The 19,981-nt window shown below is 41.8% G+C and overlaps 1 protein-coding gene across 2 annotated transcripts in view; it reads left to right on the top strand.

Moving 5' to 3' along the window:
* The window catches only part of ATP8B1 (ATPase phospholipid transporting 8B1), a 75,847-nt gene that overhangs the window by 37,191 nt on the left and 18,675 nt on the right, over positions 1–19,981 (top strand). For both annotated transcript variants that reach the window (XR_014539535.1, XM_083575552.1), the window contains exons 6-15: positions 230–291; positions 6,689–6,761; positions 6,910–6,980; positions 8,368–8,450; positions 10,957–11,115; positions 12,216–12,304; positions 15,605–15,795; positions 17,195–17,403; positions 18,218–18,261; positions 19,721–19,877. Coding sequence is in view for 1 of the 2 variants with exons in the window: in XM_083575552.1 (XP_083431678.1) it covers positions 230–291; positions 6,689–6,761; positions 6,910–6,980; positions 8,368–8,450; positions 10,957–11,115; positions 12,216–12,304; positions 15,605–15,795; positions 17,195–17,403; positions 18,218–18,261; positions 19,721–19,877 (1,138 nt within the window). In the remaining variant the exon portion in view is untranslated. The remainder of the gene's footprint in view (positions 1–229; positions 292–6,688; positions 6,762–6,909; positions 6,981–8,367; positions 8,451–10,956; positions 11,116–12,215; positions 12,305–15,604; positions 15,796–17,194; positions 17,404–18,217; positions 18,262–19,720; positions 19,878–19,981) is intronic.

Genomic DNA, 19,981 nt, shown 5'->3' with positions numbered 1-19,981 from the left:
GGCCTCCAGTGCTGGGACATGGGAATGCTCACTTAGAAGATGATGTTTTGTAAGGTATTGGGGTTTTAAACACACACTCCTTCATTCCAACTCCATTCATTCTTCTGGGCTTAAGGAGCTGTGCTGAAGGAGTCTGGGGGCCTCATACAGGTTGCCCAGCTGTGCTTTAAGACAACAGCAACAACGATATAGGTTCTTTTAATCTCTTTCACTTCTTCCTTTTTTTTAGGCTCGGCATCGGATGGACAATGAAATTAACAACCGCACGTGCGATGTAATCAAGGACGGCAGGTATGGTTCTATAGGTGTCACCTTAAAAATTGTCCGAACAGCCGAGGACTTCCGGAGGCGGCGCGACCGGTAATGGCTGCCTTCTCCGAGTAAGGAGAAGGGAGCTCCGCTGTAAACGGGTCGTCCGCTACGGCGAAGCGGAGACCCATTCAGGAAAACCACAGGTGGCAGAAGCCTGTGGTCTCGGGACCCGGCGGGCGCCAGAAGCAGCCCCCAAAACGCTGAAGGGACCCCGTAAGGGGCTCCGGATCGCGGAGGGGGTAGCGGCGCTGTGGGTCGTTGCGCAAACAGCGAAGTGAAGCCGCGTTGCTGTTGCCGGTCAGCGCTGTCCTTTCTTCCTGCAACTTTTCTGAACTTTGGAAACTACAACCCGTGAGTAAATTTGGACATTGAAAACTTTCTGAAACTTTTGTCAACTTTCTGAAACTTCTTGAGAACTTTATGAAACTTTTAAAACTTTTTTAAAAAGTTGAAATCTGGCTGAAAACGGAGTGAGGATAAGCAGGAAGCCCATCTCCCGCTATACTGAACTTTAAGCAAAGAGCAGGAGGAGTGGAGACAAAAAGTTATGCGTTAACTAAATGCTGGCACCCTGTTAAAGCAGTTTTCTGAGTGAAAGACTTTGAGCTATTGACTTTTGCTGGTCATATTCGGGGTGCATTGATATCCTTCTTCTGTGGCACCAGTGGATTATAAAATAAATAAGAATCTCTGGTGCTGGAGCTGCCTGGATGAGCACCAGTTTGCAACTTTGGATACATTGAATTCAGGTTTTGAAACATTCTGAGTTGGAACTGGATACTTTGAAACTGTTGCAGTCAAGGCACTGTAAGAAACACTGTTTTGCTTTAAGTTTTACTCTGCTAAAAATAATACATTGTGGAGGCGATAGACATGGATTTAAATTTATAAGTTTAACTTGGATTTGATCCTTTCCCTGAAGACGTATTAAGCTCCCTCTAGAGGATTTTGGACTTACAGCAGTGACTTTGTTTTACTTTCCCTTTCCCGGCCTCTGTTTGACTATTGTATCTGGGACTCTGCTTTCTCATGGGAACAACTTGGATTGACCTTGGATTACAGATAACTTTGGAATGAGTGGCGCAAGGAGAAGAGGAAGGACTAAACAAACAACTCTAACTTTATCTGCAGCCTCACAGCGTAGATCTTCTGTGCCGGCCTTGCCTTCCACTTTGCCTCCAGACATAGAGGCGGCCTCCCTAATACAGGCAGGGGAGGGTGAGACAGAGGAGCTGCACCTGGGAGATATGGCTTCAGGGACAAGTAGCTCTGTCTTGGAGAAAATTTTGGAGAAACTGGAGGCTCTGGACAAGAAGGCTGATTTGCATACAGCTAAAATTGAACAGAACACAGAAAGCTTGAATAAGCTGACTGGACAAGTTGCACAGAATGCCCAGTCTATTGGAGAATTAAAGGAGGCTGTAGGTGAAAATCGTAAACTGGCTGAAGATACTAGTCAAAGATTGGAAGAACTTGAGAAAGAAGTAAGACCACTCAGCAAACAAGTTGGAGAACATCAGATTTACTTTTTGATGACAGAACTGCGAAACAGGGAGATCAACTTGAGGATACGGTCAATACCAGAGGTGGAAGAAGATAATTTTATTGAATTTCTAACTAAGGAATTTGCCAAGTTTTGGAAGTTAGAGGAAAAAGACTTTAAAATTGTATCTGCTTTCAGGCTTGGCAGAGTCAGAAGGACAGAGAAGCCCAGAGATTGTTTGATAACACTGAGATCAAAGGAGGAAAGGGACAAGATTTTGGGCCTGCACTACGAAAAGTCACTAGACATTTTGGGCAAGAGAATTGAAATCTACAAGGACATTCCTAAGCAGTTGCTGGACCTTAGATCTAACTACACGGAATTGGCAAGACTGTTGAGAAGCAACGCAATTATCTTCAGGTGGGAGTTTCCACAAGGATTATCCTTTACCTACAGAGGGAGAAAGATCAAAATCAAAACAGTGGAAGATAGAGACAAGTTTTTGGGAGCACACGGAGAAGACCTCCACAAAGGACTTGGATTGCCAGCGCCAGAACTTCCAGGGGAGCCCGCCCCCTCGGATCCTCAAGGACCGGAGAACAAGGTACCACCCCAGAAAGAATAACCAGACCTATCCAGGATGTCTCTGCAGCTTTTGAGCTGGAACATAAATGGCTGTAACAGTCCCGAAAAAAGGTCTAAAATTTTTCATATTTTAAAAAAGGAACAATTGGACATTATATGCTTACAAGAAACACATGTGATTAGGCTCCATAGAAAGGTGTTAATAAATAAAAGGCTTGGTCAAGAATTTATATCATCGGATACAGTTAAAAAGAGAGGTGTAGTGATCTATGCAAAAGAGAGCCTTTCACCAAAATTTCTCTTTAAAGATGAAAGTGGAAGAATCCTCGCAATAGAAGTACAGTATCAAGGAGAAAAAATTTTGATATTAGGAATTTATGCTCCAAATGAAGGAAAATCGGATTTTTATAAGAAGTTGCACGAGACCATGCTGGATTATCTGGATTACAACAACGTCATCATGATGGGGGACATGAACGGGGTCGTATCAACAAATATGGATAAGTCACAGAACCAGAACATTACTAAAGAGGGAAGACTACCTAAGACCTTTTTTGAAATGACTGACAATATGGACTGGGTTGACATCTGGAGAGTTAGAAACCCCCTGGGAAGAGAAGGAACATTCTTTTCTGAAGCTCAACTGACTTGGACACGAATCGACCAAATATGGATAACTAGAAGTCTGGCACCTAAGGTGAGGAAGGTGGAAATCTGCCCCAAAACATGCTCCGACCATAACGCCTTGAGAATGGATATGACATTGATCCCAATCGGCTCCTTTAGATGGAAGATGAATGATGGCCTGTTTAGAGACCAAAGAATTGTAAAGAAGGCCCAAAAAACCTTAAAGGACTATTTTGAGATTAATTTGAACACTACGGTGGAAAAAAGAACTATCTGGGATGCAAGTAAAGCTGTGATGAGAGGGTTCTTGATTCAACAGAATTCCTTAAAGAAAAGACTGCAAAATGAAAAGAAAGATAAAATTCTGGAAAGTATCAAAGAGTTGGAGAAGAAGTTAAGATCTAACCCGAAGTCCTAACCGATTCTGAGAGAAATTAAACTTTATCAGGCGCAATATTCCAAGCTGATAAATCAGGAAATAGAATGGAAGATTAAAACAATGAAACAAAAAACTTTTGAATCGGCAAATAAATGTGGGAAACTGCTAGCTTGGCAGTTGAAAAGGAGACAAAGATTAAATACAGTAACAAACTTAGAGGTTGAAGGAAGGAACATTCAGAACCCGGGAGAGATTAGAAAGTGCTTCCAGAGGTATTTTAAAAAGTTATATACTCAAGGGCCACAAGATGAAATAGAGATTACACAATTTTTGGAGAGAAATGGATTAGCAAAGCTGTCAGAAGAAAATAGAACAATTTTAAATGGCAAAATAACACGACAAGAGATTGAACAGGCCATCCTGAGTCTGAAACAGGGCAAATCACCAGGGCCAGATGGACTGACCTCTAACTACTATAAGACATTGAAGGATTATTTGATACAACCTTTGTTGGAGGTCAGTAATGAAATAATGGAGGGGAAGAAGGCGCCTGAATCGTGGAAAGAAGCATTTATCACATTGATTCCAAAGTCAGAAACTGAAAAGACACAACTCAAGAATTACCGTCCCATCTCCCTTTTAAATGTGGATTACAAAATATTTGCAGATGTTTTGGCACGAAGATTTAAGAAAGTTTTAAGTGAGATAATCCATAAAGACCAGGCAGGCTTTCTCCCGGGCAGACATATGTTTACTAACACAAGGAACATCATAGACATATTGGAACTTTTACAAACAAACATAAACACTAAAGCAGTTTTAATTTTTATAGACGCGGAGAAAGCCTTTGACAACATATCTTGGAAATTTATGAAGGGGAATTTAAAAGAAATGGGAGTGGGACGGGGGTTTGAGAACGGGATTGAGGCAATATATTCAGAACAAAAGGCTAAACTGATAGTTAACAATGTGGTTACAGAAGAGTTTAAAATTGAAAAAGGTACACGACAAGGCTGCCCGATTTCCCCATTACTGTTTATTTCGGTTCTGGAAGTGCTCCTGAATATGATTAGGGGGGACCGGTTGGTGGAAGGGATTCAGGTCGGAGCGAAACAATATAAACTTAAAGCTTTTGCAGATGACCTAGTTCTGACATTACAGGAGCCGGAGTCTAGTTTGAAAAGAGTACTACAACTGATTCAAAACTTTGGTCGAGTGGCAGGATTTAAGTTAAATAAGCAAAAAACTAAAGTTTTGGGGGAAAACGTGACAGATATTGAGTTGGAACAGCTTCAGAAAGAGACAGAACTAAATGTGGTTAAAAAAGTTAAATACCTAGGGGTAAACATAACAGCAAAAAATCTGAGTTTATTTAAAGATAATTATGAAAAATGTTGGTCAGAGATTAAGAGAGACTTGGATAGTTGGTCAAGACTAAAACTTTCTTTGTTAGGCCGAATAGCTGCCATCAAGATGAATGTATTGCCAAAAATGTTATTTTTGTTTCAGACACTGCAGATTGTAGACAAGACAGAGTGCTTCCGGAAGTGGCAGAAAGATATTTCTAAATTTGTCTGGCAGGGCAAAAAGCCCAGAATCAAATTTAAAATATTAACAGATGCGAAAGAAAGAGGGGGCTTTGCCCTGCCAGATTTAAAGTTGTATTATGAAGCTGCAGCTTTCTGCTGGTTAAAAGATTGGTTACTTCTTGAAGATACGGATGTCTTGGATTTGGAAGGTTTTAATAATGCGTTTGGATGGCATGCATATTTATGGTATGATAAAGCTAAGATAAATAAGGCCTTCAAGAACCATATTGTCAGAAAATCAGTTTTTAATGTCTGGACAAAATATAAAGACTTACTGGAGAATAAAACTCCGAGGTGGCTGTCACCCCTGGAGGCTAAGGCTCGGAAAAGAGCCAATATGGAGGCCAACTGGCCAAAATATTGGGAGATAATAGAAAAGGATGGTGACAACTGGAAATTGCAGAGTTTAGAAAAGATGAGAGACAAAGTGCGAGACTGGTTACACTATGCTCAGATTAAAGAAGTGTTTAAAAATGACAAAAAGCTAGGATTCCAAGTGGAAAAGTCAAAGTTAGAAACTGAACTGTTAGAACCTAAGACTAAGGTACTTTCAAGAATGTATAACTTGCTGCTGAAATGGAACACACATGACGAAATGGTAAAATCAACAATGATAAAATGGGCGCAGGATATTGGGTATAATATTATGTTTGAAGATTGGGAAAGGTTGTGGACCTCTGGGCTGAACTTCACTGCATGTAATGCGTTGAAGGAAAATGTGATGAAAATGATGTATAGATGGTACATGACCCCTGTTAAACTGGCTAAAATATACCATTCGTCTGATAGCAAATGTTGGAAATGTAAGGAAAATGAAGGAACATTTTTTCACCTCTGGTGGACCTGCCCTAGAGTGAAGGCCTTTTGGGAGAAGATATATAATGAATTAAAAAAGGTGTTTAAATACACCTTTACTAAGAAATCAGAGGCCTTTCTCCTGGGTATTGTCGGCCAGAGTGTGTTAAAAAAGGACAGAACATTCTTTTTGTACGCAACAACAGCAGCAAGAATATTAATTGCCAAGAATTGGAAAACTCAGGAGCTACCCACTGTGGAAGAATGGCAGATGCAACTGATGGACTATATGCAATTAGCCGAGATGACCGGCAGAATTCGAGACCAGGGAGAAGAAAGGATGGAAGAAGACTGGAGGAAATTTAAGATTTATTTACAAAAATATTGTAATTTGGCTGAGTGCTGAATTGGATGCCAGTGCAGACAATTGTCTACCATTAAATTAGATTTAAGGCTGAATTATATGTCAAACCAAATTAAGATTATTAATTAAGATGAGTTAAATGATAATTTGTTTGAAATTAATTTAATAATGATGTAAGTGTATGCGGGAGGTGTGGGGGAGTCCCATGTAACAATTGAGAGATGTTAAATGGACAATGATAAGTGGTGCTTATCTAATATATGCTTTATTTGAAAACTTCAATAAATATATTATAAAAAAAAAAAAAAAAAATTGTCCGAACAGCCATCACTCTGCACTAATCATACATGTTTCAAAAAGGTTTTCTGTGGAAAGTTAGCATGGCTGTTTTTAATAATTTTCTGCACAGCCAGAAACTGAGAGGGTTGAAATATTATTAGTTAATATTACCTAGTAGAAATGGCATATATTCTTTGAGAGCATTCAGCCTTTTCCCTAAATGTTATCCAGTTCACTTTTTAAATATATATATATATTATTTCTCTCTACTTAAGGTTTGAAAATACAAAATGGAAGGACATCAAAGTTGGTGATATCATCCGTCTTAGGAAAAATGCCTTTATTCCTGTAAGTGAAATGCTGTGTGTGTGTGTGTGTGTGTGTGTGAGAGAGAGAGAGAGAGAGAGAGAGAAAGAGAGAGAGATTTTTTTTTTCTGCTGTGTGACGGCAGTATCATTCACATGCATTTAATTTGCTTTATTCTTTATTTAATCAGGCTGATATCCTGCTGCTGTCCACTTCAGAACCTAATAGCCTTTGCTATGTAGAGACAGCTGAACTAGATGGGTAAGGGTTCTTTCTCCTAACGTTTACCTCCCCATAATATTAAAAAGTTACTCTTCTTTGTAGTCTTAGCCTTAGCCATGCTAAATTCCCAGTCAACATGTGTTTTTTTTTTTTTTGGTGCTATGTTTTAAAACTTGCTCTGTCCATTTTAAGGTTGCGTGGATTCAGAAAAGCACATTTTGACCCAACGTGCATAGGATAAGGAAATACTGCTCTTAAACATAATTAGGTTGTACAGTGGTACTTTGGTTCTTGAACTTAATCCATTCCGGGAGTCTGTTTGACTCCCAAAACCATTCGAAAACCAAGGCGTGGCTTCCAATTGGCTGCATGACTTTCCTGCACTCAAGCAGAAGCCACGTTGGATGTTCGACTTCCAAAAAACGTTTGCAAACTGGAACACTTACTTCTGGGTTTGCGGTGTTCGGGAGCCAATTTCTTTGGGAGCCAAGCTGTTCAAGAACCAATATAAATATTGATTTCTGGGTGAATAGCAAGAACAGAGGTGGGGCTATTCTTTACCATTACATCCTGGGAGGTTGTCGATTTTGGATCTAGCTGAGTGACATGACACTCAGACCTAACCAAATATAGTCTTATCCATCGAGCCATTGTATAAATTGTGCTTTTTGTAGGGCATGGCTCACCATGTCCAGGGCTGCTACTGATAACTCCTTCTACTGAAGGATAAAAACTATTAATTGGTTCTGTTGTTTTGAATCATAGAATTACAGAATTGGAAGGGACCATCTAGTCCAATCCCCTGCGATGCAGATGGCCAACTGACCTTCAGCATTTGCAGGAATACTTGACTATAGAGAGAGAAATTAGCCTGAATGATAAGGGGCTTACACAGGGACAGGTGCAGCCATTTCTGTGGTCCTGGCTTCATACAGCCATTTTTCTCCCTGATCACCTGCTTCTGTAATCATGGTGCAATGCATATTCTCCCTTTGTGATCAAAGAAAAGAAGAAAAGTCCTGCTTGCATGTCTAAGCAGGCTCCAGGTAGCTTCCCCAAGCGGTGCTTAATAAAATCGATGTGCAACAAATGTGTTAGGAAAACCTGTTCTGCCTTGTTGGGATTAACATTTTATAGCACCATCATCTGATTGACCCAAATGGACATGCACCACTGTGTACTCTTATACTTCAGTAGCAAAGAACACCGTGTGACAAAGCACATCTTGCTGCTCATACCCTTGTTGCTCTCTTTGGAGCCCCAGGGGTTTTGTTTGCTTTGTGTGTTGTTCAGCTGCTGTTTTGTTAGAAACCCACAGAACAGTAGAACAGAAAGCTAAGCTAAGGTTCCTTTAAAATTTCTAATGGCCCATTGTCCCTATAGAATTTGCAACATTACAACTTTGCATTTCCCCCCTGTGCTTCAGTGAAACCAACTTGAAGTTCAAGATGTCTCTGGAGGTGACTGACAGATACCTTCACCAAGAGGGCGCCTTGGCAGCATTTGATGGTTTGTACAAACGTGCATTTCTTCTTAATTGCATATGAATATGCTGTCTTATGCCATGTCAAGACACTGGACCAACTAATGCAGGATGGTCCAGCAGCAGGTCTGCAGGTTTGCAAACGGAGACTTTCCCAGCTAGTGATTTCAACTGAGAACTGTGCACGCAAAAGCCGTGCTTTACTAATGAGCTACAGCTGCAAGTACCTAATGCCACTGAAGTTACAAAAAGAGGGGAAAGGCAGTCTCTTTCAAAAACAAAAGCCTGGTTTGCACAACACTCTTTCCTGATTGCTCTCCTGTGAGCGGTGAGGGAAGCAAGGTTGTGTCATCTCTTCCTCCTTGTTCGCCTGTGCTGTGCGCCTATCCTGGGAGATGACTGTTTCAGCAAAGGCTTTGCCACTTGCTGCCCCAAATGCCTTCTCGGTAGTGGCACCCACCCTGTGGAATGCCCTCCCACCAGATGTCAAAGAGAAGAACAACTACCAGACTTTTAGAAGACATCTGAAGGCAGCCCTCTTTAGGGAAGCTTTTAATGTTTAACAGACTACTGTATTTTAATACTTGGTTGAAAGCCGCCCAGAATGGCTGGGGAAACCCAGCCAGATGGGCGGGGTATTAATCATCATCATCATCATCATCATCATCATCATCATCTCCCTTTAGTCATAGTCAGCAGCACTAGGCTAGGTAGATGAACAGTGTTAAGCTGATGGCAGAGTCATGTCTTCATGGGGCCTGACTGCAGTGGGCCATCACTTTAGAAGTCTCTTCCCAAAGATATATGTTTGCACCTTTTCTACCGGTTTTCAAAAGAACACAAAAGCCTTAAGGGGGAGAGGGGAAACATCTAGTCAGCTTTTGAAAAAGTTTGGGTCTGTTTTTATTCCGCTGACACTGTTTTCAATTGCTGTTGCTGTTATATTTTTAGACATTTTGTGTTTATACTATGGTTTTTATGGCTTGGACTGTTTTGTGTTTTAATATGTGGTGAGCCACTTTGAAGCAGGTCGCCCTGAAAGGTGACCTATAAATAAGCAACAGGATGTGCACAAGACGGTACAGGTTGGTTTGGCACCCAATTCAGCACTTTGAAAAACAGCTGATCTCAGTCTGAGTTGGCTCAAAGGCCAGTGATGGCCAAACTTGGCCCTCCAGCTGTTTTGGGACTACAGTTCCCATCACCCCCTGACCACTGGTTCTGTTAGCTAGGGATGATGGGAGTTATAGTCCCAAAACAGCTGGAGGGCCAAGTTTGGCCATCACTGTCATAGGCTGCCCAATTTGGCTTGTGTCTGGCTAATTTCCACCCCATTCATGGTTGGGAAACTAAACAATTGCAATAACATTCCCCCCTTTTTGACAGAAGTGGATGACATCTGCAGACGTAGTTCTCTTCTCACTGGATGCAGCCTGCTAAATTCCAGGCAAATAGGGGCAGAGGATTTTGTTCTGGACACTCCCAAAATGTGTTGTTTTTCCTCCCAAACAGGAACTACCTGTGTTTTTATTATTATTATTGGAAATAATTGGGTGAAATTTTCAGGCAAGATTGCCCCTTCTGAAGGCATGAATCCTGACAAATTTCAGAGCTATATCTGTAGTAGTTTTCACACAAGGGTAGTCATTTGGGGTTCGGGGTATTTTTTGAGGGGGAGGCAGAAAAGGATTCGCTTAAATGACCCCAGTGTTTTGAGATCTGAAAATTGCAGGTATGAGAGGGGGGTCCCCTGAGTAAGAAAGCTTTTCTGTTAGGCACCTTAATGCTTGTTGAGCATTTCAGATAATTCCCTCTGATTGACATGTCGGTCACAATGAAGCTCTCCAATGATTAGGGACTCCAACTCCCATCATTCCCAACCAGCATGGTGAATGGTCAAGGATGATGTGAATTGTAGTCCTGCAACATCTGGAGGGCCACAGGTCCCCCATATTTGCCATTGCTTGTGATTACTCCATAGTTTCCATTTATCTCCTGTGTAGAACCACTTCTAGCATCTGATCACATTCCCGTCAGATACAGATGCATATTTTTTTGCTATATAACATGCTCATCGAAATCTCCTCAGTAGTTACTGAGAGGTCTCCTTAAATTGTCTTACTATAAATGTATTGCAGACTTATCCATTGTAGGCTAAAAGGGAACTACAATCAGTGAGTTTCCTTTTTTCTTGATGATTGATCTGCTTCCTCGTTTGTGCCTGTATGTTTTTTACTTCGCTTACAAATGCCGTCTTAACCTCATCCCCTGAAACATTTCTGCCACAGAGACCAACTCTACAAGTGGTACATAACTATATGTAAAAACTGCAGTGCATTTCTGCCACAGTTGACGCAGTAGGAAGCTTAGGGGTGCTGTTCCTTCAAACATCTCCTTTTAAATATTGTACTTTTGCAGAATCCATTGCTTAATATTTAAAGAGAATGGCTTACCGTGAAAATGTTTTAATACATTCTTGTGACGTGGTGTTTTTTTCTCTCTCCTCATTCTTTTTTTGAACTACCACACCAGGTTTGATAGAATGCGAAGAGCCCAACAACCGACTCGATAAATTCACAGGGACTTTGAAGTGGAAAGGAAAAAGCTATGCTTTGGATGCTGATAAAATCTTGTTGCGTGGCTGCAAAATCCGGAACACTGACGTTTGTCATGGGCTTGTCATATTTGCAGGTATCTGTTTTGGAAATGGAATGCTGCTGCCTGTTTAAATTAGAGCTGGACCAAAGCAATAATCCCAGCTTTTTTCTTCTTTTATTATTATTTCATGCGGTTGGGGTGTAATTGTTGACATTGATTGGCAGGGCTGAATGTAGGAGTCTTTCTTAGCCCAGCCTGGAGTTGTTGGAGGCTGAGCCCAAAACCCTCTCCTTCACCGAATGCCATACCCTCCAATATGTTGAGTCCCCAAACTGAGACACGCTCCCACACGAGTCATGTGACCTGTGAGGGATCATAGAGCCCCCAAAATGTGTTTTGGGGTGCTGCGTGAGTTCACTGCTCCAAAAAAGTGGGGGTTTTTTAGGGGGCGAGATCTTGGCAAGAAGTCATGTGAGATTACGGCACCCAAAATGGCTGCCGAGATCGTGGGGGGGGGGGGGGAAATGGGATGTCCCAGTTTTTCTGGGACACTTGTGGGGTATGTAATGCCCCATCCACAGATTGATTTAGGCAGGGATGAAATTATTTGGGGAAGGGAGGTCTTTTTACCTTAACACAAGGTAGTGAGTGTTTTTTAAAAATAAAATAAAATACGAAAGGCTTGTTGAAGCTTGCATCTTTCCCATGGGGCATTCTGCTTTAGACTGGAATCTAGGTCTTTTAAAAAAAAACCTAAGAAAAGGAAATTACTTGCATATTCATGCGAAGAGACAACCCAAAATGTCTTAAAATCCTCCTCGCACCTCTACATAAGCCACACAATACACACTTTTGCATGAGAGGAATATTCGTATGAAAGTGTATTGCACCTGGGATATTCAGCTTATTGTTTTCAGCAACAGAAATAGCAGCTTTAAAAAATAAATCATTTGTTAGAGTTGCCACTATAGTAATAACACAAGTATATACATTTCTACTTAGAAGTAAGACTCATTGTGTTTGATGGAGCCTTCTCCCTCATGAAAATTATGAGAGATAATCAAATGTACTTATATTATTTAAAATTATTCATGTTCATAGCTGTGTTTAGCCGTTAAGAAAGCAGTTTTAAAGTATTCATATTTGTTTAAAATTCAGTGACATTTACACTGCAGTTTTTAATATGATTTTAGGAGCAGACACAAAAATAATGAAAAACAGTGGGAAAACACGGTTTAAAAGGACTAAAATTGACTCCCTTATGAATTACATGGTTTATACGGTAAGAAGTTTTGTGTTTGCTTTTTGCTTTTAGAGCTTACGGGAGCTGTAGCTCTTTACTGATCGCTAGCTTGCAGTTCTGTGCAAATTAAATATTTCTTTTGCTTATTGACAGAGTCATTTGTGTACCTAGCACAGGCTCTGCAAAGGCTTCCTGCTTGCTTCCTTACTGAAGTTTGTGTGGGTGGATGGTTTTCTGTGAGTGAGGCAGGTAGAGAGAGGCAAGGACTTGCAAACACATAGAAGTGTCATGCAGAGATCTGCAGGTTTGGCTTTCCCATTAGGCAACTCTTAAGCGTTTCACCTTATGTGCTTTGTTAGGGTCACGGCCGGCATTTTAAAAAAAACCTTACCTGGAGAAACAGGTTTTGCCACAGATACTTGCTGCTGGCTATATCCAAACTATAGTTCTGCAGCGTGGGCAGCTTTTAAAGATGGTTTGGAAGCTCCGGTTGGTGCATAGCTGTCAACTGTCCCTTATTTGGTGGGAAAGTCCCTTATCCCAGCGCTGTGTCCCACTGCTGTCCCTTATTGATGATGTCCCTTAAATTTCCCGGGTTTCAAAGGAAGCAGCTCCTCTCCCTCCCTCCCTGCCGGCCAGGGAGGAGGGAGGCTCCAACTGTGTTGCTTGGCTGCGTTGCTCACCCAATAAGGAGTCTAAGAACGACTGGGGGGTGGAGCTTGCATGCCTTGTGCCGATCAAATCAGCCACGTTGCCTGGGGACTCGCCTTTGCTCAGCGCTTCCCAGCAGAGAGGTGACAGTGGTTTTCCTTGCTGCATCCCCTTTGCCGGGTTGCTGCGCTGTGGGGACCACCGCTTGAGGCTTCGTTTGGCTGCTGGCTGGGTTTTCTGCCTTTGGCTCGGAGGGGCTCAGAAGTTGAACATACCTGTGTTCGGAAAATCCCTTATTTTGGCTGCTGATCCCTTATTTTCAAATCTGTAAGTTGACAGCTATGGGTTGGTGTGGAGCTGCATTCGCCAACCTGGTGCCCTCCAGATGTTGTTGGACTGCAGTTCTCATCAAGCCCCATTCAGAATAGCCAATGGTAAAAGACAATGCAGATTGTAAACTAGCAACATCTAGAAGCATCAGGCTGGGGTAGTTAGCACAGCATGTGGCTGCTTGGCTGCTTTGGGTAGCTGGGCAGTTAGAACACACAACTGATTTACTATCAGCGGCACTGGATGGTCAATTTGCTCCTTGGCCCAACTGCTGGTGGTTGCCGTATTTTTTGCTCTATAAGATGCACTTTTCCCCTCCTAAAAAGTAAGGGGAAATGTGTGTGTGTCTTATGGAGCGAATGCAGGCTTCGCAGCTATCCCTGAAGCCAGGAGAGTGAGAGGGATCAGTGTGCATCAGGGATAGCCACGCAAAGCCTCCAGAGTACAGTGGGAGCGCTCCTATCGCTGTGCTCCGGAGGCTTTCCGTTGCTTTCGCTGAAGCCAGGAGAGCGAGAGGAATCGGTGCGCAGCGGTCCCTCTTGCTGTTCTGACTTCGCTTCGCTGGAGAGGCACTGCACAGAGAGGGAGAGAATATTTTTTTTCTTGTTCTCCTCTAAAACTAGGTGTGTCTTATGGTCGGGTGCGTCTTATAGAGCGAAAAATACGGTATCTTTAAAGACCTAAGCAGTTCGATGCATATGGTCCCTACACTGATGGTTCCTAAAGGGGCCTTAAAGACTTTTTTTGTTTCATTCCACGTTGCATATAATTGGTATTTATGTCAGTACTTTTCTGCTTCTGGTCTCCCGATGTACTATTTTTTGTTGTTTTGTCCGCTTTTATATGTGTCATAGTCTGGACTGTTGATATTGCTTTTATCAGGTGCTCTGATGCTTCTTAGCTTGGCTGCGTTCACATGTAACACTGGCCATAAATCACAATTAGAGAAATTAACCAGTGCCTGAGCTGCGTGCTGGTGCACTTCGCTTTATACCTGCCCCCTCCTCTCAAGGAAGGCAGAAGCAAGCTATCGGGTGGCTGGTTTAGCATTATGCAGTGCTTTTCCCCCTAAAAATAAACAGATGTTTAGGGGTAATCTCATTTTCCTACTCAAATTGAAATACTGCCCCTCAATGAGGCCAAACTTAGATTCACAAAATGTTTAGGGGTATGTGTAGCCCTGTGTCCCCCCAGAAAAACACTGGCATTGGGGCGCGGGTGTCGCTGTGGGTTAAACCACAGAGCCTAGGACTTGCCGATCAGGAGGTCAGTGGTTCGAATCCCCGCGACGGGGTGAGCTCCTGTTGCTCGGTCCCTGCTCCTGCCAACCTAGCAGTTCGAAAGCACGTCAAAGTGCAAGTAGATCAATAGGTACCGCTCCGGCGGGAAGGTAAATAGCGTTTCCATGCACTGCTCTGGTTCGCCAGAAGCGGCTTAGTCATGCTGGCCACATGACTTGGAAGCCGTACGCTGGCTCCCTCGGCCAATAAAGCGAGATGAGCACCACAACCCCAGAGTCAGTCACAACTGGACCTAATGGTCAGGGGTCCCTTTACCTTTACCTTTACTTTTACAATTGCCACACAGCCTTGGTTCCTCATTTGCACAGGATCACTCATTTAGTGTCCTCTGGAACCCCCTGCCTATTGACATTAGGAAGTTGCTTTCCTTGTACTGTTCTAGATGCTTGCTGAAACCTTTTCTTGTTTCAGTGGACCTATCCAGACACAAGATTTGGGTGCAACCGTTTTTAAACTTGTTTTAATACATTAATGGCTGGTTTTTTTAAAAAATGCTTCAGGTTTTTTTAAAATTGCTTTGCTTTACTTTCAGAGTGGATCTACACATAGGCAAAATGCTTTAAATAAGTTAGAAATTAAGTTATAACAAAGGGGGTGAAATGCTATGTGGAAATCACATAGAAATTTTTTTTTGCTCTCTGGCGCCATCTGGTGCTGCATGTTTATAACATTGTTTTTTGACCAATGTAGCTGAGTCCTCAAGGGTACTGTTTTATCACACATGGGTTTGCTGCCTTGTATTCTTTTGGGAGGAAGGGTGGGATGTAAATGTAATAAAATAATTGCTGAATAGTTTTTGAGGGTTTTTTAAAGAAAAAAAACAAGTCGAGAGCCACTTTGAGAGCAGCAACCTTGGTAGCCTATACGTAACAGAAAATAAAAGAATTCTGCTGCATCTGTCAGTGACTCCTGTTTCTATTCTTCTCAAGTATCAGCGAGTTGATGGCTAATTCTTCTTCATGGTAGTTAGTCTGGGAAGCAGGAAAAGATAAAAAAATGCATGAGCTTCAGCTAACCTTTTAAATAGCTTTGCCGTCTTAATGTTTTTTCTCTCCAGATTTTCGTTTTGCTCATCTTAGCGTCAGCTGGCCTGGCTATTGGGCACACTTACTGGGAACAGCAGATTGGCAATTCTTCTTGGTACCTCTATGACGGGAAGGACGAAACACCTGCTACCCGAGGCTTCTTTAACTTTTGGGGTTACATCATTGTCCTTAACACTATGGTTCCAATTTCCCTCTACGTGAGGTAACAAATATATGTAACTTCACTGCAGTTCTGCATGCAAGCATTGAAATTGTTATAGGTTAATGAAATCTCAGTCTGTCCAATAAATTTCCTACATAACTAGTTTCTCCCACAGACCATGGTTTCTTCCAAATGGCCATTTATTGACCATTCACCCTGAACTGTTTATTCAACATGTGTGTGGAGATTATATTATGTCATTGCTGAGTTTTTGTTCAAATTAGTTTTTATAGAGATTATACAGTGGTACCTTGGTTCTCAAACTTAATCCGTTCCAGAAGTCCGTTCCAAAACCAAAGTGTTCCAAAACCAAGGTGCACTTTCCCATAGAAAGTAATGCAAAATGGATTAATCTGTTCCAGACATTTAAAAACAACCCCTAAAACAGGAATTTAACATGAATTTTACTATCTAACGAGACCATTGTTCCATAAAATTAAAGCAATAAACAACATACTGCAGTCACGCAATCAATCAGTAGCTGAACTGGGTTCTACACAGTCAGCAAAACAAAAAGAGCCACAAAAACAAAAACACAAAATAAATAGCAAAAAGACATACCTCAGCATCAGACTCAAAATGGAAGTGTGCTATTCAAAACGGAAGCGTAACACTCAAAATGGAGTACGTTTGGCTTCCAAAAAAAGTTTGCAACCCGAACACTTCCTTCCGGGATTACCGGGTTTGGGTTCCAAGTTGTTTGAGTACCAAGGCGTTTGAGAACCAAGGTATCACTGTATAATATTGCCTGATGTCACCATTATCCTACAATTCCTAATGAATTTCTCCATCACTTTTCTTACTACAAAAAATAAATAAAGCAATTTTTGGCAAAGTGGTTTTTTTTTTAATCCAAGAGCAGAAGAGCGCTAAATCCACTTCAGTTCTGTAACCTAAAATTGTGGATATACTACAGAATCATACCCATAAAAGATATGACAGTTTGGAAGCAGTGCAAGGTTGCAACAATATCTGTTTGTTTTTCTTGTAAGTGTAAACATGATTCAGATATTCCCCCCTGACAATCCTGCTCCTTTTTACAAATACCTTCTCTGCAAATAAGTCAATGCTATCAGTTAGTGAGGGTACAAGAAGTCGATGATGGAGATATATTTGCCTGTTCTTTCTGAGCAGTCCTTTGGTGGTGCCCTTCTGGTCTTGGTGGCAGGGAAGTGGGACATATTTATAGAACCACGTTATTTGTCTTGGCACCAACTTGCATAGGGGAAGAAAAATGTGTGGTGAGTTTGTTGCATGCATGCAAGAGCGCATGCAAGATTTAACAGTTAAGAATCTTGCATGGTTTGCAGAACTCCATAGTTTTGTTAAATGCCCTGCTTTTGTACGTTGAAGATCTCGAAGCAAGGATAATCATCACTGTTACGTCTTACTCCCTCAGTGTTGAAGTGATCCGTTTGGGCCAAAGCTACTTCATCAACTGGGACTTGCAAATGTATTACCCAGAGAAGGATACAGCGGCAAGAGCCAGGACAACCACTTTGAATGAACAGCTTGGACAGATCCACTACATCTTCTCAGATAAGACGGGCACACTGACGCAGAACATAATGGCATTCAAAAAGTGTTGCATAAATGGACAAACCTATGGTAAGTCTAAGCATCACTGGAGTTTCCCAAAGAAATTGGTTGGATGCCACGGAAATACTAGCAGGAGGAACTTACTGTCAAAAATTATAGAATTCACCACTGCAGAAGATGGTTCCGTATCCAATGTTTGCCATACTTGGAGGCAAATACATTGAAATTAGTGGGCGCTACTAACTTAAGTGTATTTATTTAACAATTTGTTTATTGCTTAACCGTGAACAAAACCTCTAAGTGGTTTGCCAAAAATGCAGAATAAATGCTAACATTTTCCATAAGAACCAATGTTAAAAACAAGTTTATTTAAAAAATCAGAATAAATAAAATAACCATTTAATTTTAGTTTACGGTGTAAACTTTTAAATGTTAAAATGCACATCAGCCTTACATGCCTGGGTGCGTTTGCCAAAGCAGAAAAGCTGTCAACAGGCATGGAATATATCAATGGGCAAAGAGTTCCATAGGAGCTGTCACATGAAAAAAAATTGGCTCTTTGCAAGGTGCTTTAATTTCAGGGCATCTGCTCTGAGTAGCATTTAGTTGGATGCAAACCATGGTGATGGCCACCAGCTTTTAGATGGCTTTAAGAGATGATTAAACAAATGAATAGAGGCTGAGCCGACCAATACCATTGAGCACTGTGGCTAATCAAACATTCACATGCCAGAACTGTGGAAAAGCAGATCCTGGGAACAGAGAACCACCTGTTCTCTTCGTTTGCTGCTTGTATGTTTCTTTAAAGGCACTGGCAGATTCCTGAAAACAAATTTTGGTTGTATCAAATTTTTATATTTATATTTATCTATTTTCCTTGCAGGAACGTGCAGGGATAAAACAGGCCAAGAACTGCATCATCCTGAGGTAGGTGACTTTCAGTAGCAAGCAATACATCCCTAAAAAGAGGCAGAGATATGACCCTTGGTCAACTCCAAAGATAACTTTCTCTGAGGCTCCACCTGCATCGTTCAACCTGGACACTGAGGTCCAGCGCTGAGGGCCTTCTGGTGGTTCCCTCACTGCGAGAAGTGAGGTTGCAGGGAACCAGGCAGAGGGCCTTCTCAGTAGTGGCACCCACCCTGTGGAACGCCCTCCCATCAGATGTCAAAGAAATAAACAACTATCTGACATTTAGAAGACATCTGAAGGCAGCCCTGTTTAGGGAAGTTTTTAATGACTAATGTTTTAGTGTATTTTTAATCTCTTGTTGGAAGCCGCCCAGAGTGGCTGGGGAAACCCAGCCAGGTGTACGGGGTATAAGAAATTATTATTATTATTATTATTAACCTCAGATGGCCAGCCTGTTACATAGATGCCAGAAGCATCAAAGGAAGCAGGAGTTTGTGAAACACCTGGGAGGTAGTTGGAGGGTCAGTGAGGCTGGCTACACATTTTGATAATTAATACCCAAGAAAGAAGTGTTTTACACCCTAGAGCAGCCTATCTCAACCTGTGGGTCCCCAGATGTTGTTGAACTACAACTCCCATCACCCCTAGCTAGCAAGGCCAGAGCTCAGGGATGATGGGAGTTGAAGTCCAACAACATCTGGGGACCCACAGGTTGAGAACCACTGCCCTAGAGGGTTAAGATACAAATCGGAATCCAAAGAAACCCATGCCATATTTACTTCGCTAGGAAAAATCTGCTTCTAAGTACAATCCATTGGGCACTTCCATTTTTGCACCAGGTTGTCCCTTAGCTGGGTGTTGGGCTGGTTTTAATGGTTCCAGCTGTTTGGGTTTTTTAATGCTGATATTAGGTGGGGGCGCCTGGGCCTTTTGGCTTCATGATTTGGTTTGGCTGTGAATTGCATGCTATTGTTGATTGTGAACAACACAAAGGACTTGGTTGGATGAGTGGTATACAAACCAAATAAGCAAATGGCATGCATATCTAGCTGAATTAGGCAATGTGCCAAAATATAGAATAACAGAATCTTAGAGGTGGAAGGGACCCAAAGGTCATCTGGTCCAACCCTCTGCAATGCAGGAATCTCAGCAAAAGCATCCATGACAGATGCCCACCCAACCTCTGCTTAAAAACCTCCAAGGATGGAGAGTCCACAACCTCCTGAAAGAGACCACTCCACTGCTGAACAGCTCTTACTGTCAGAAAGTTATTCTGAATTGTTTTTAATGTTTTATGGGGTACAGTTAGACCTACACCTGCTTCTCTACTGCTGACCTTTCTCAACAAAGTTGAAGCTGCCCCAACTGTCCCAGGATGTGGCCTACGTACTGTTTATACTTTGAACTGGTTGTGCATTGTCAGAAAGATAGACTGTGTGCACTAACACATCATTCACGTTCCCTTCTTGTGTAGCAAGTTGACTTCAGCTGGAATATGTATGCAGATGGGAAGCTCACCTTTCATGATCAGTATCTGATCGAACAAATTCGGTCTGGCAAGGAACCTGAAATTCGGCAGTTCTTCTTCCTGCTTGCAATTTGCCACACAGTGATGGTGGACGCCTCTGATGGTAAGTACTGCATCCACAAAGAATCCTCATTTTATATACACTGAGCTGACCCAATATTCATTGAAATGGAATGTTTATAAGACAGCCTAGTTTAGAATTCTACA

Source organism: Podarcis filfolensis, assembly GCF_964270895.1.
Source record: "Podarcis filfolensis genome assembly, chromosome: 11".
NCBI lineage: Eukaryota > Metazoa > Chordata > Lepidosauria > Squamata > Lacertidae > Podarcis > Podarcis filfolensis.
This window is presented reverse-complemented; position numbering and strand designations above follow the sequence as displayed.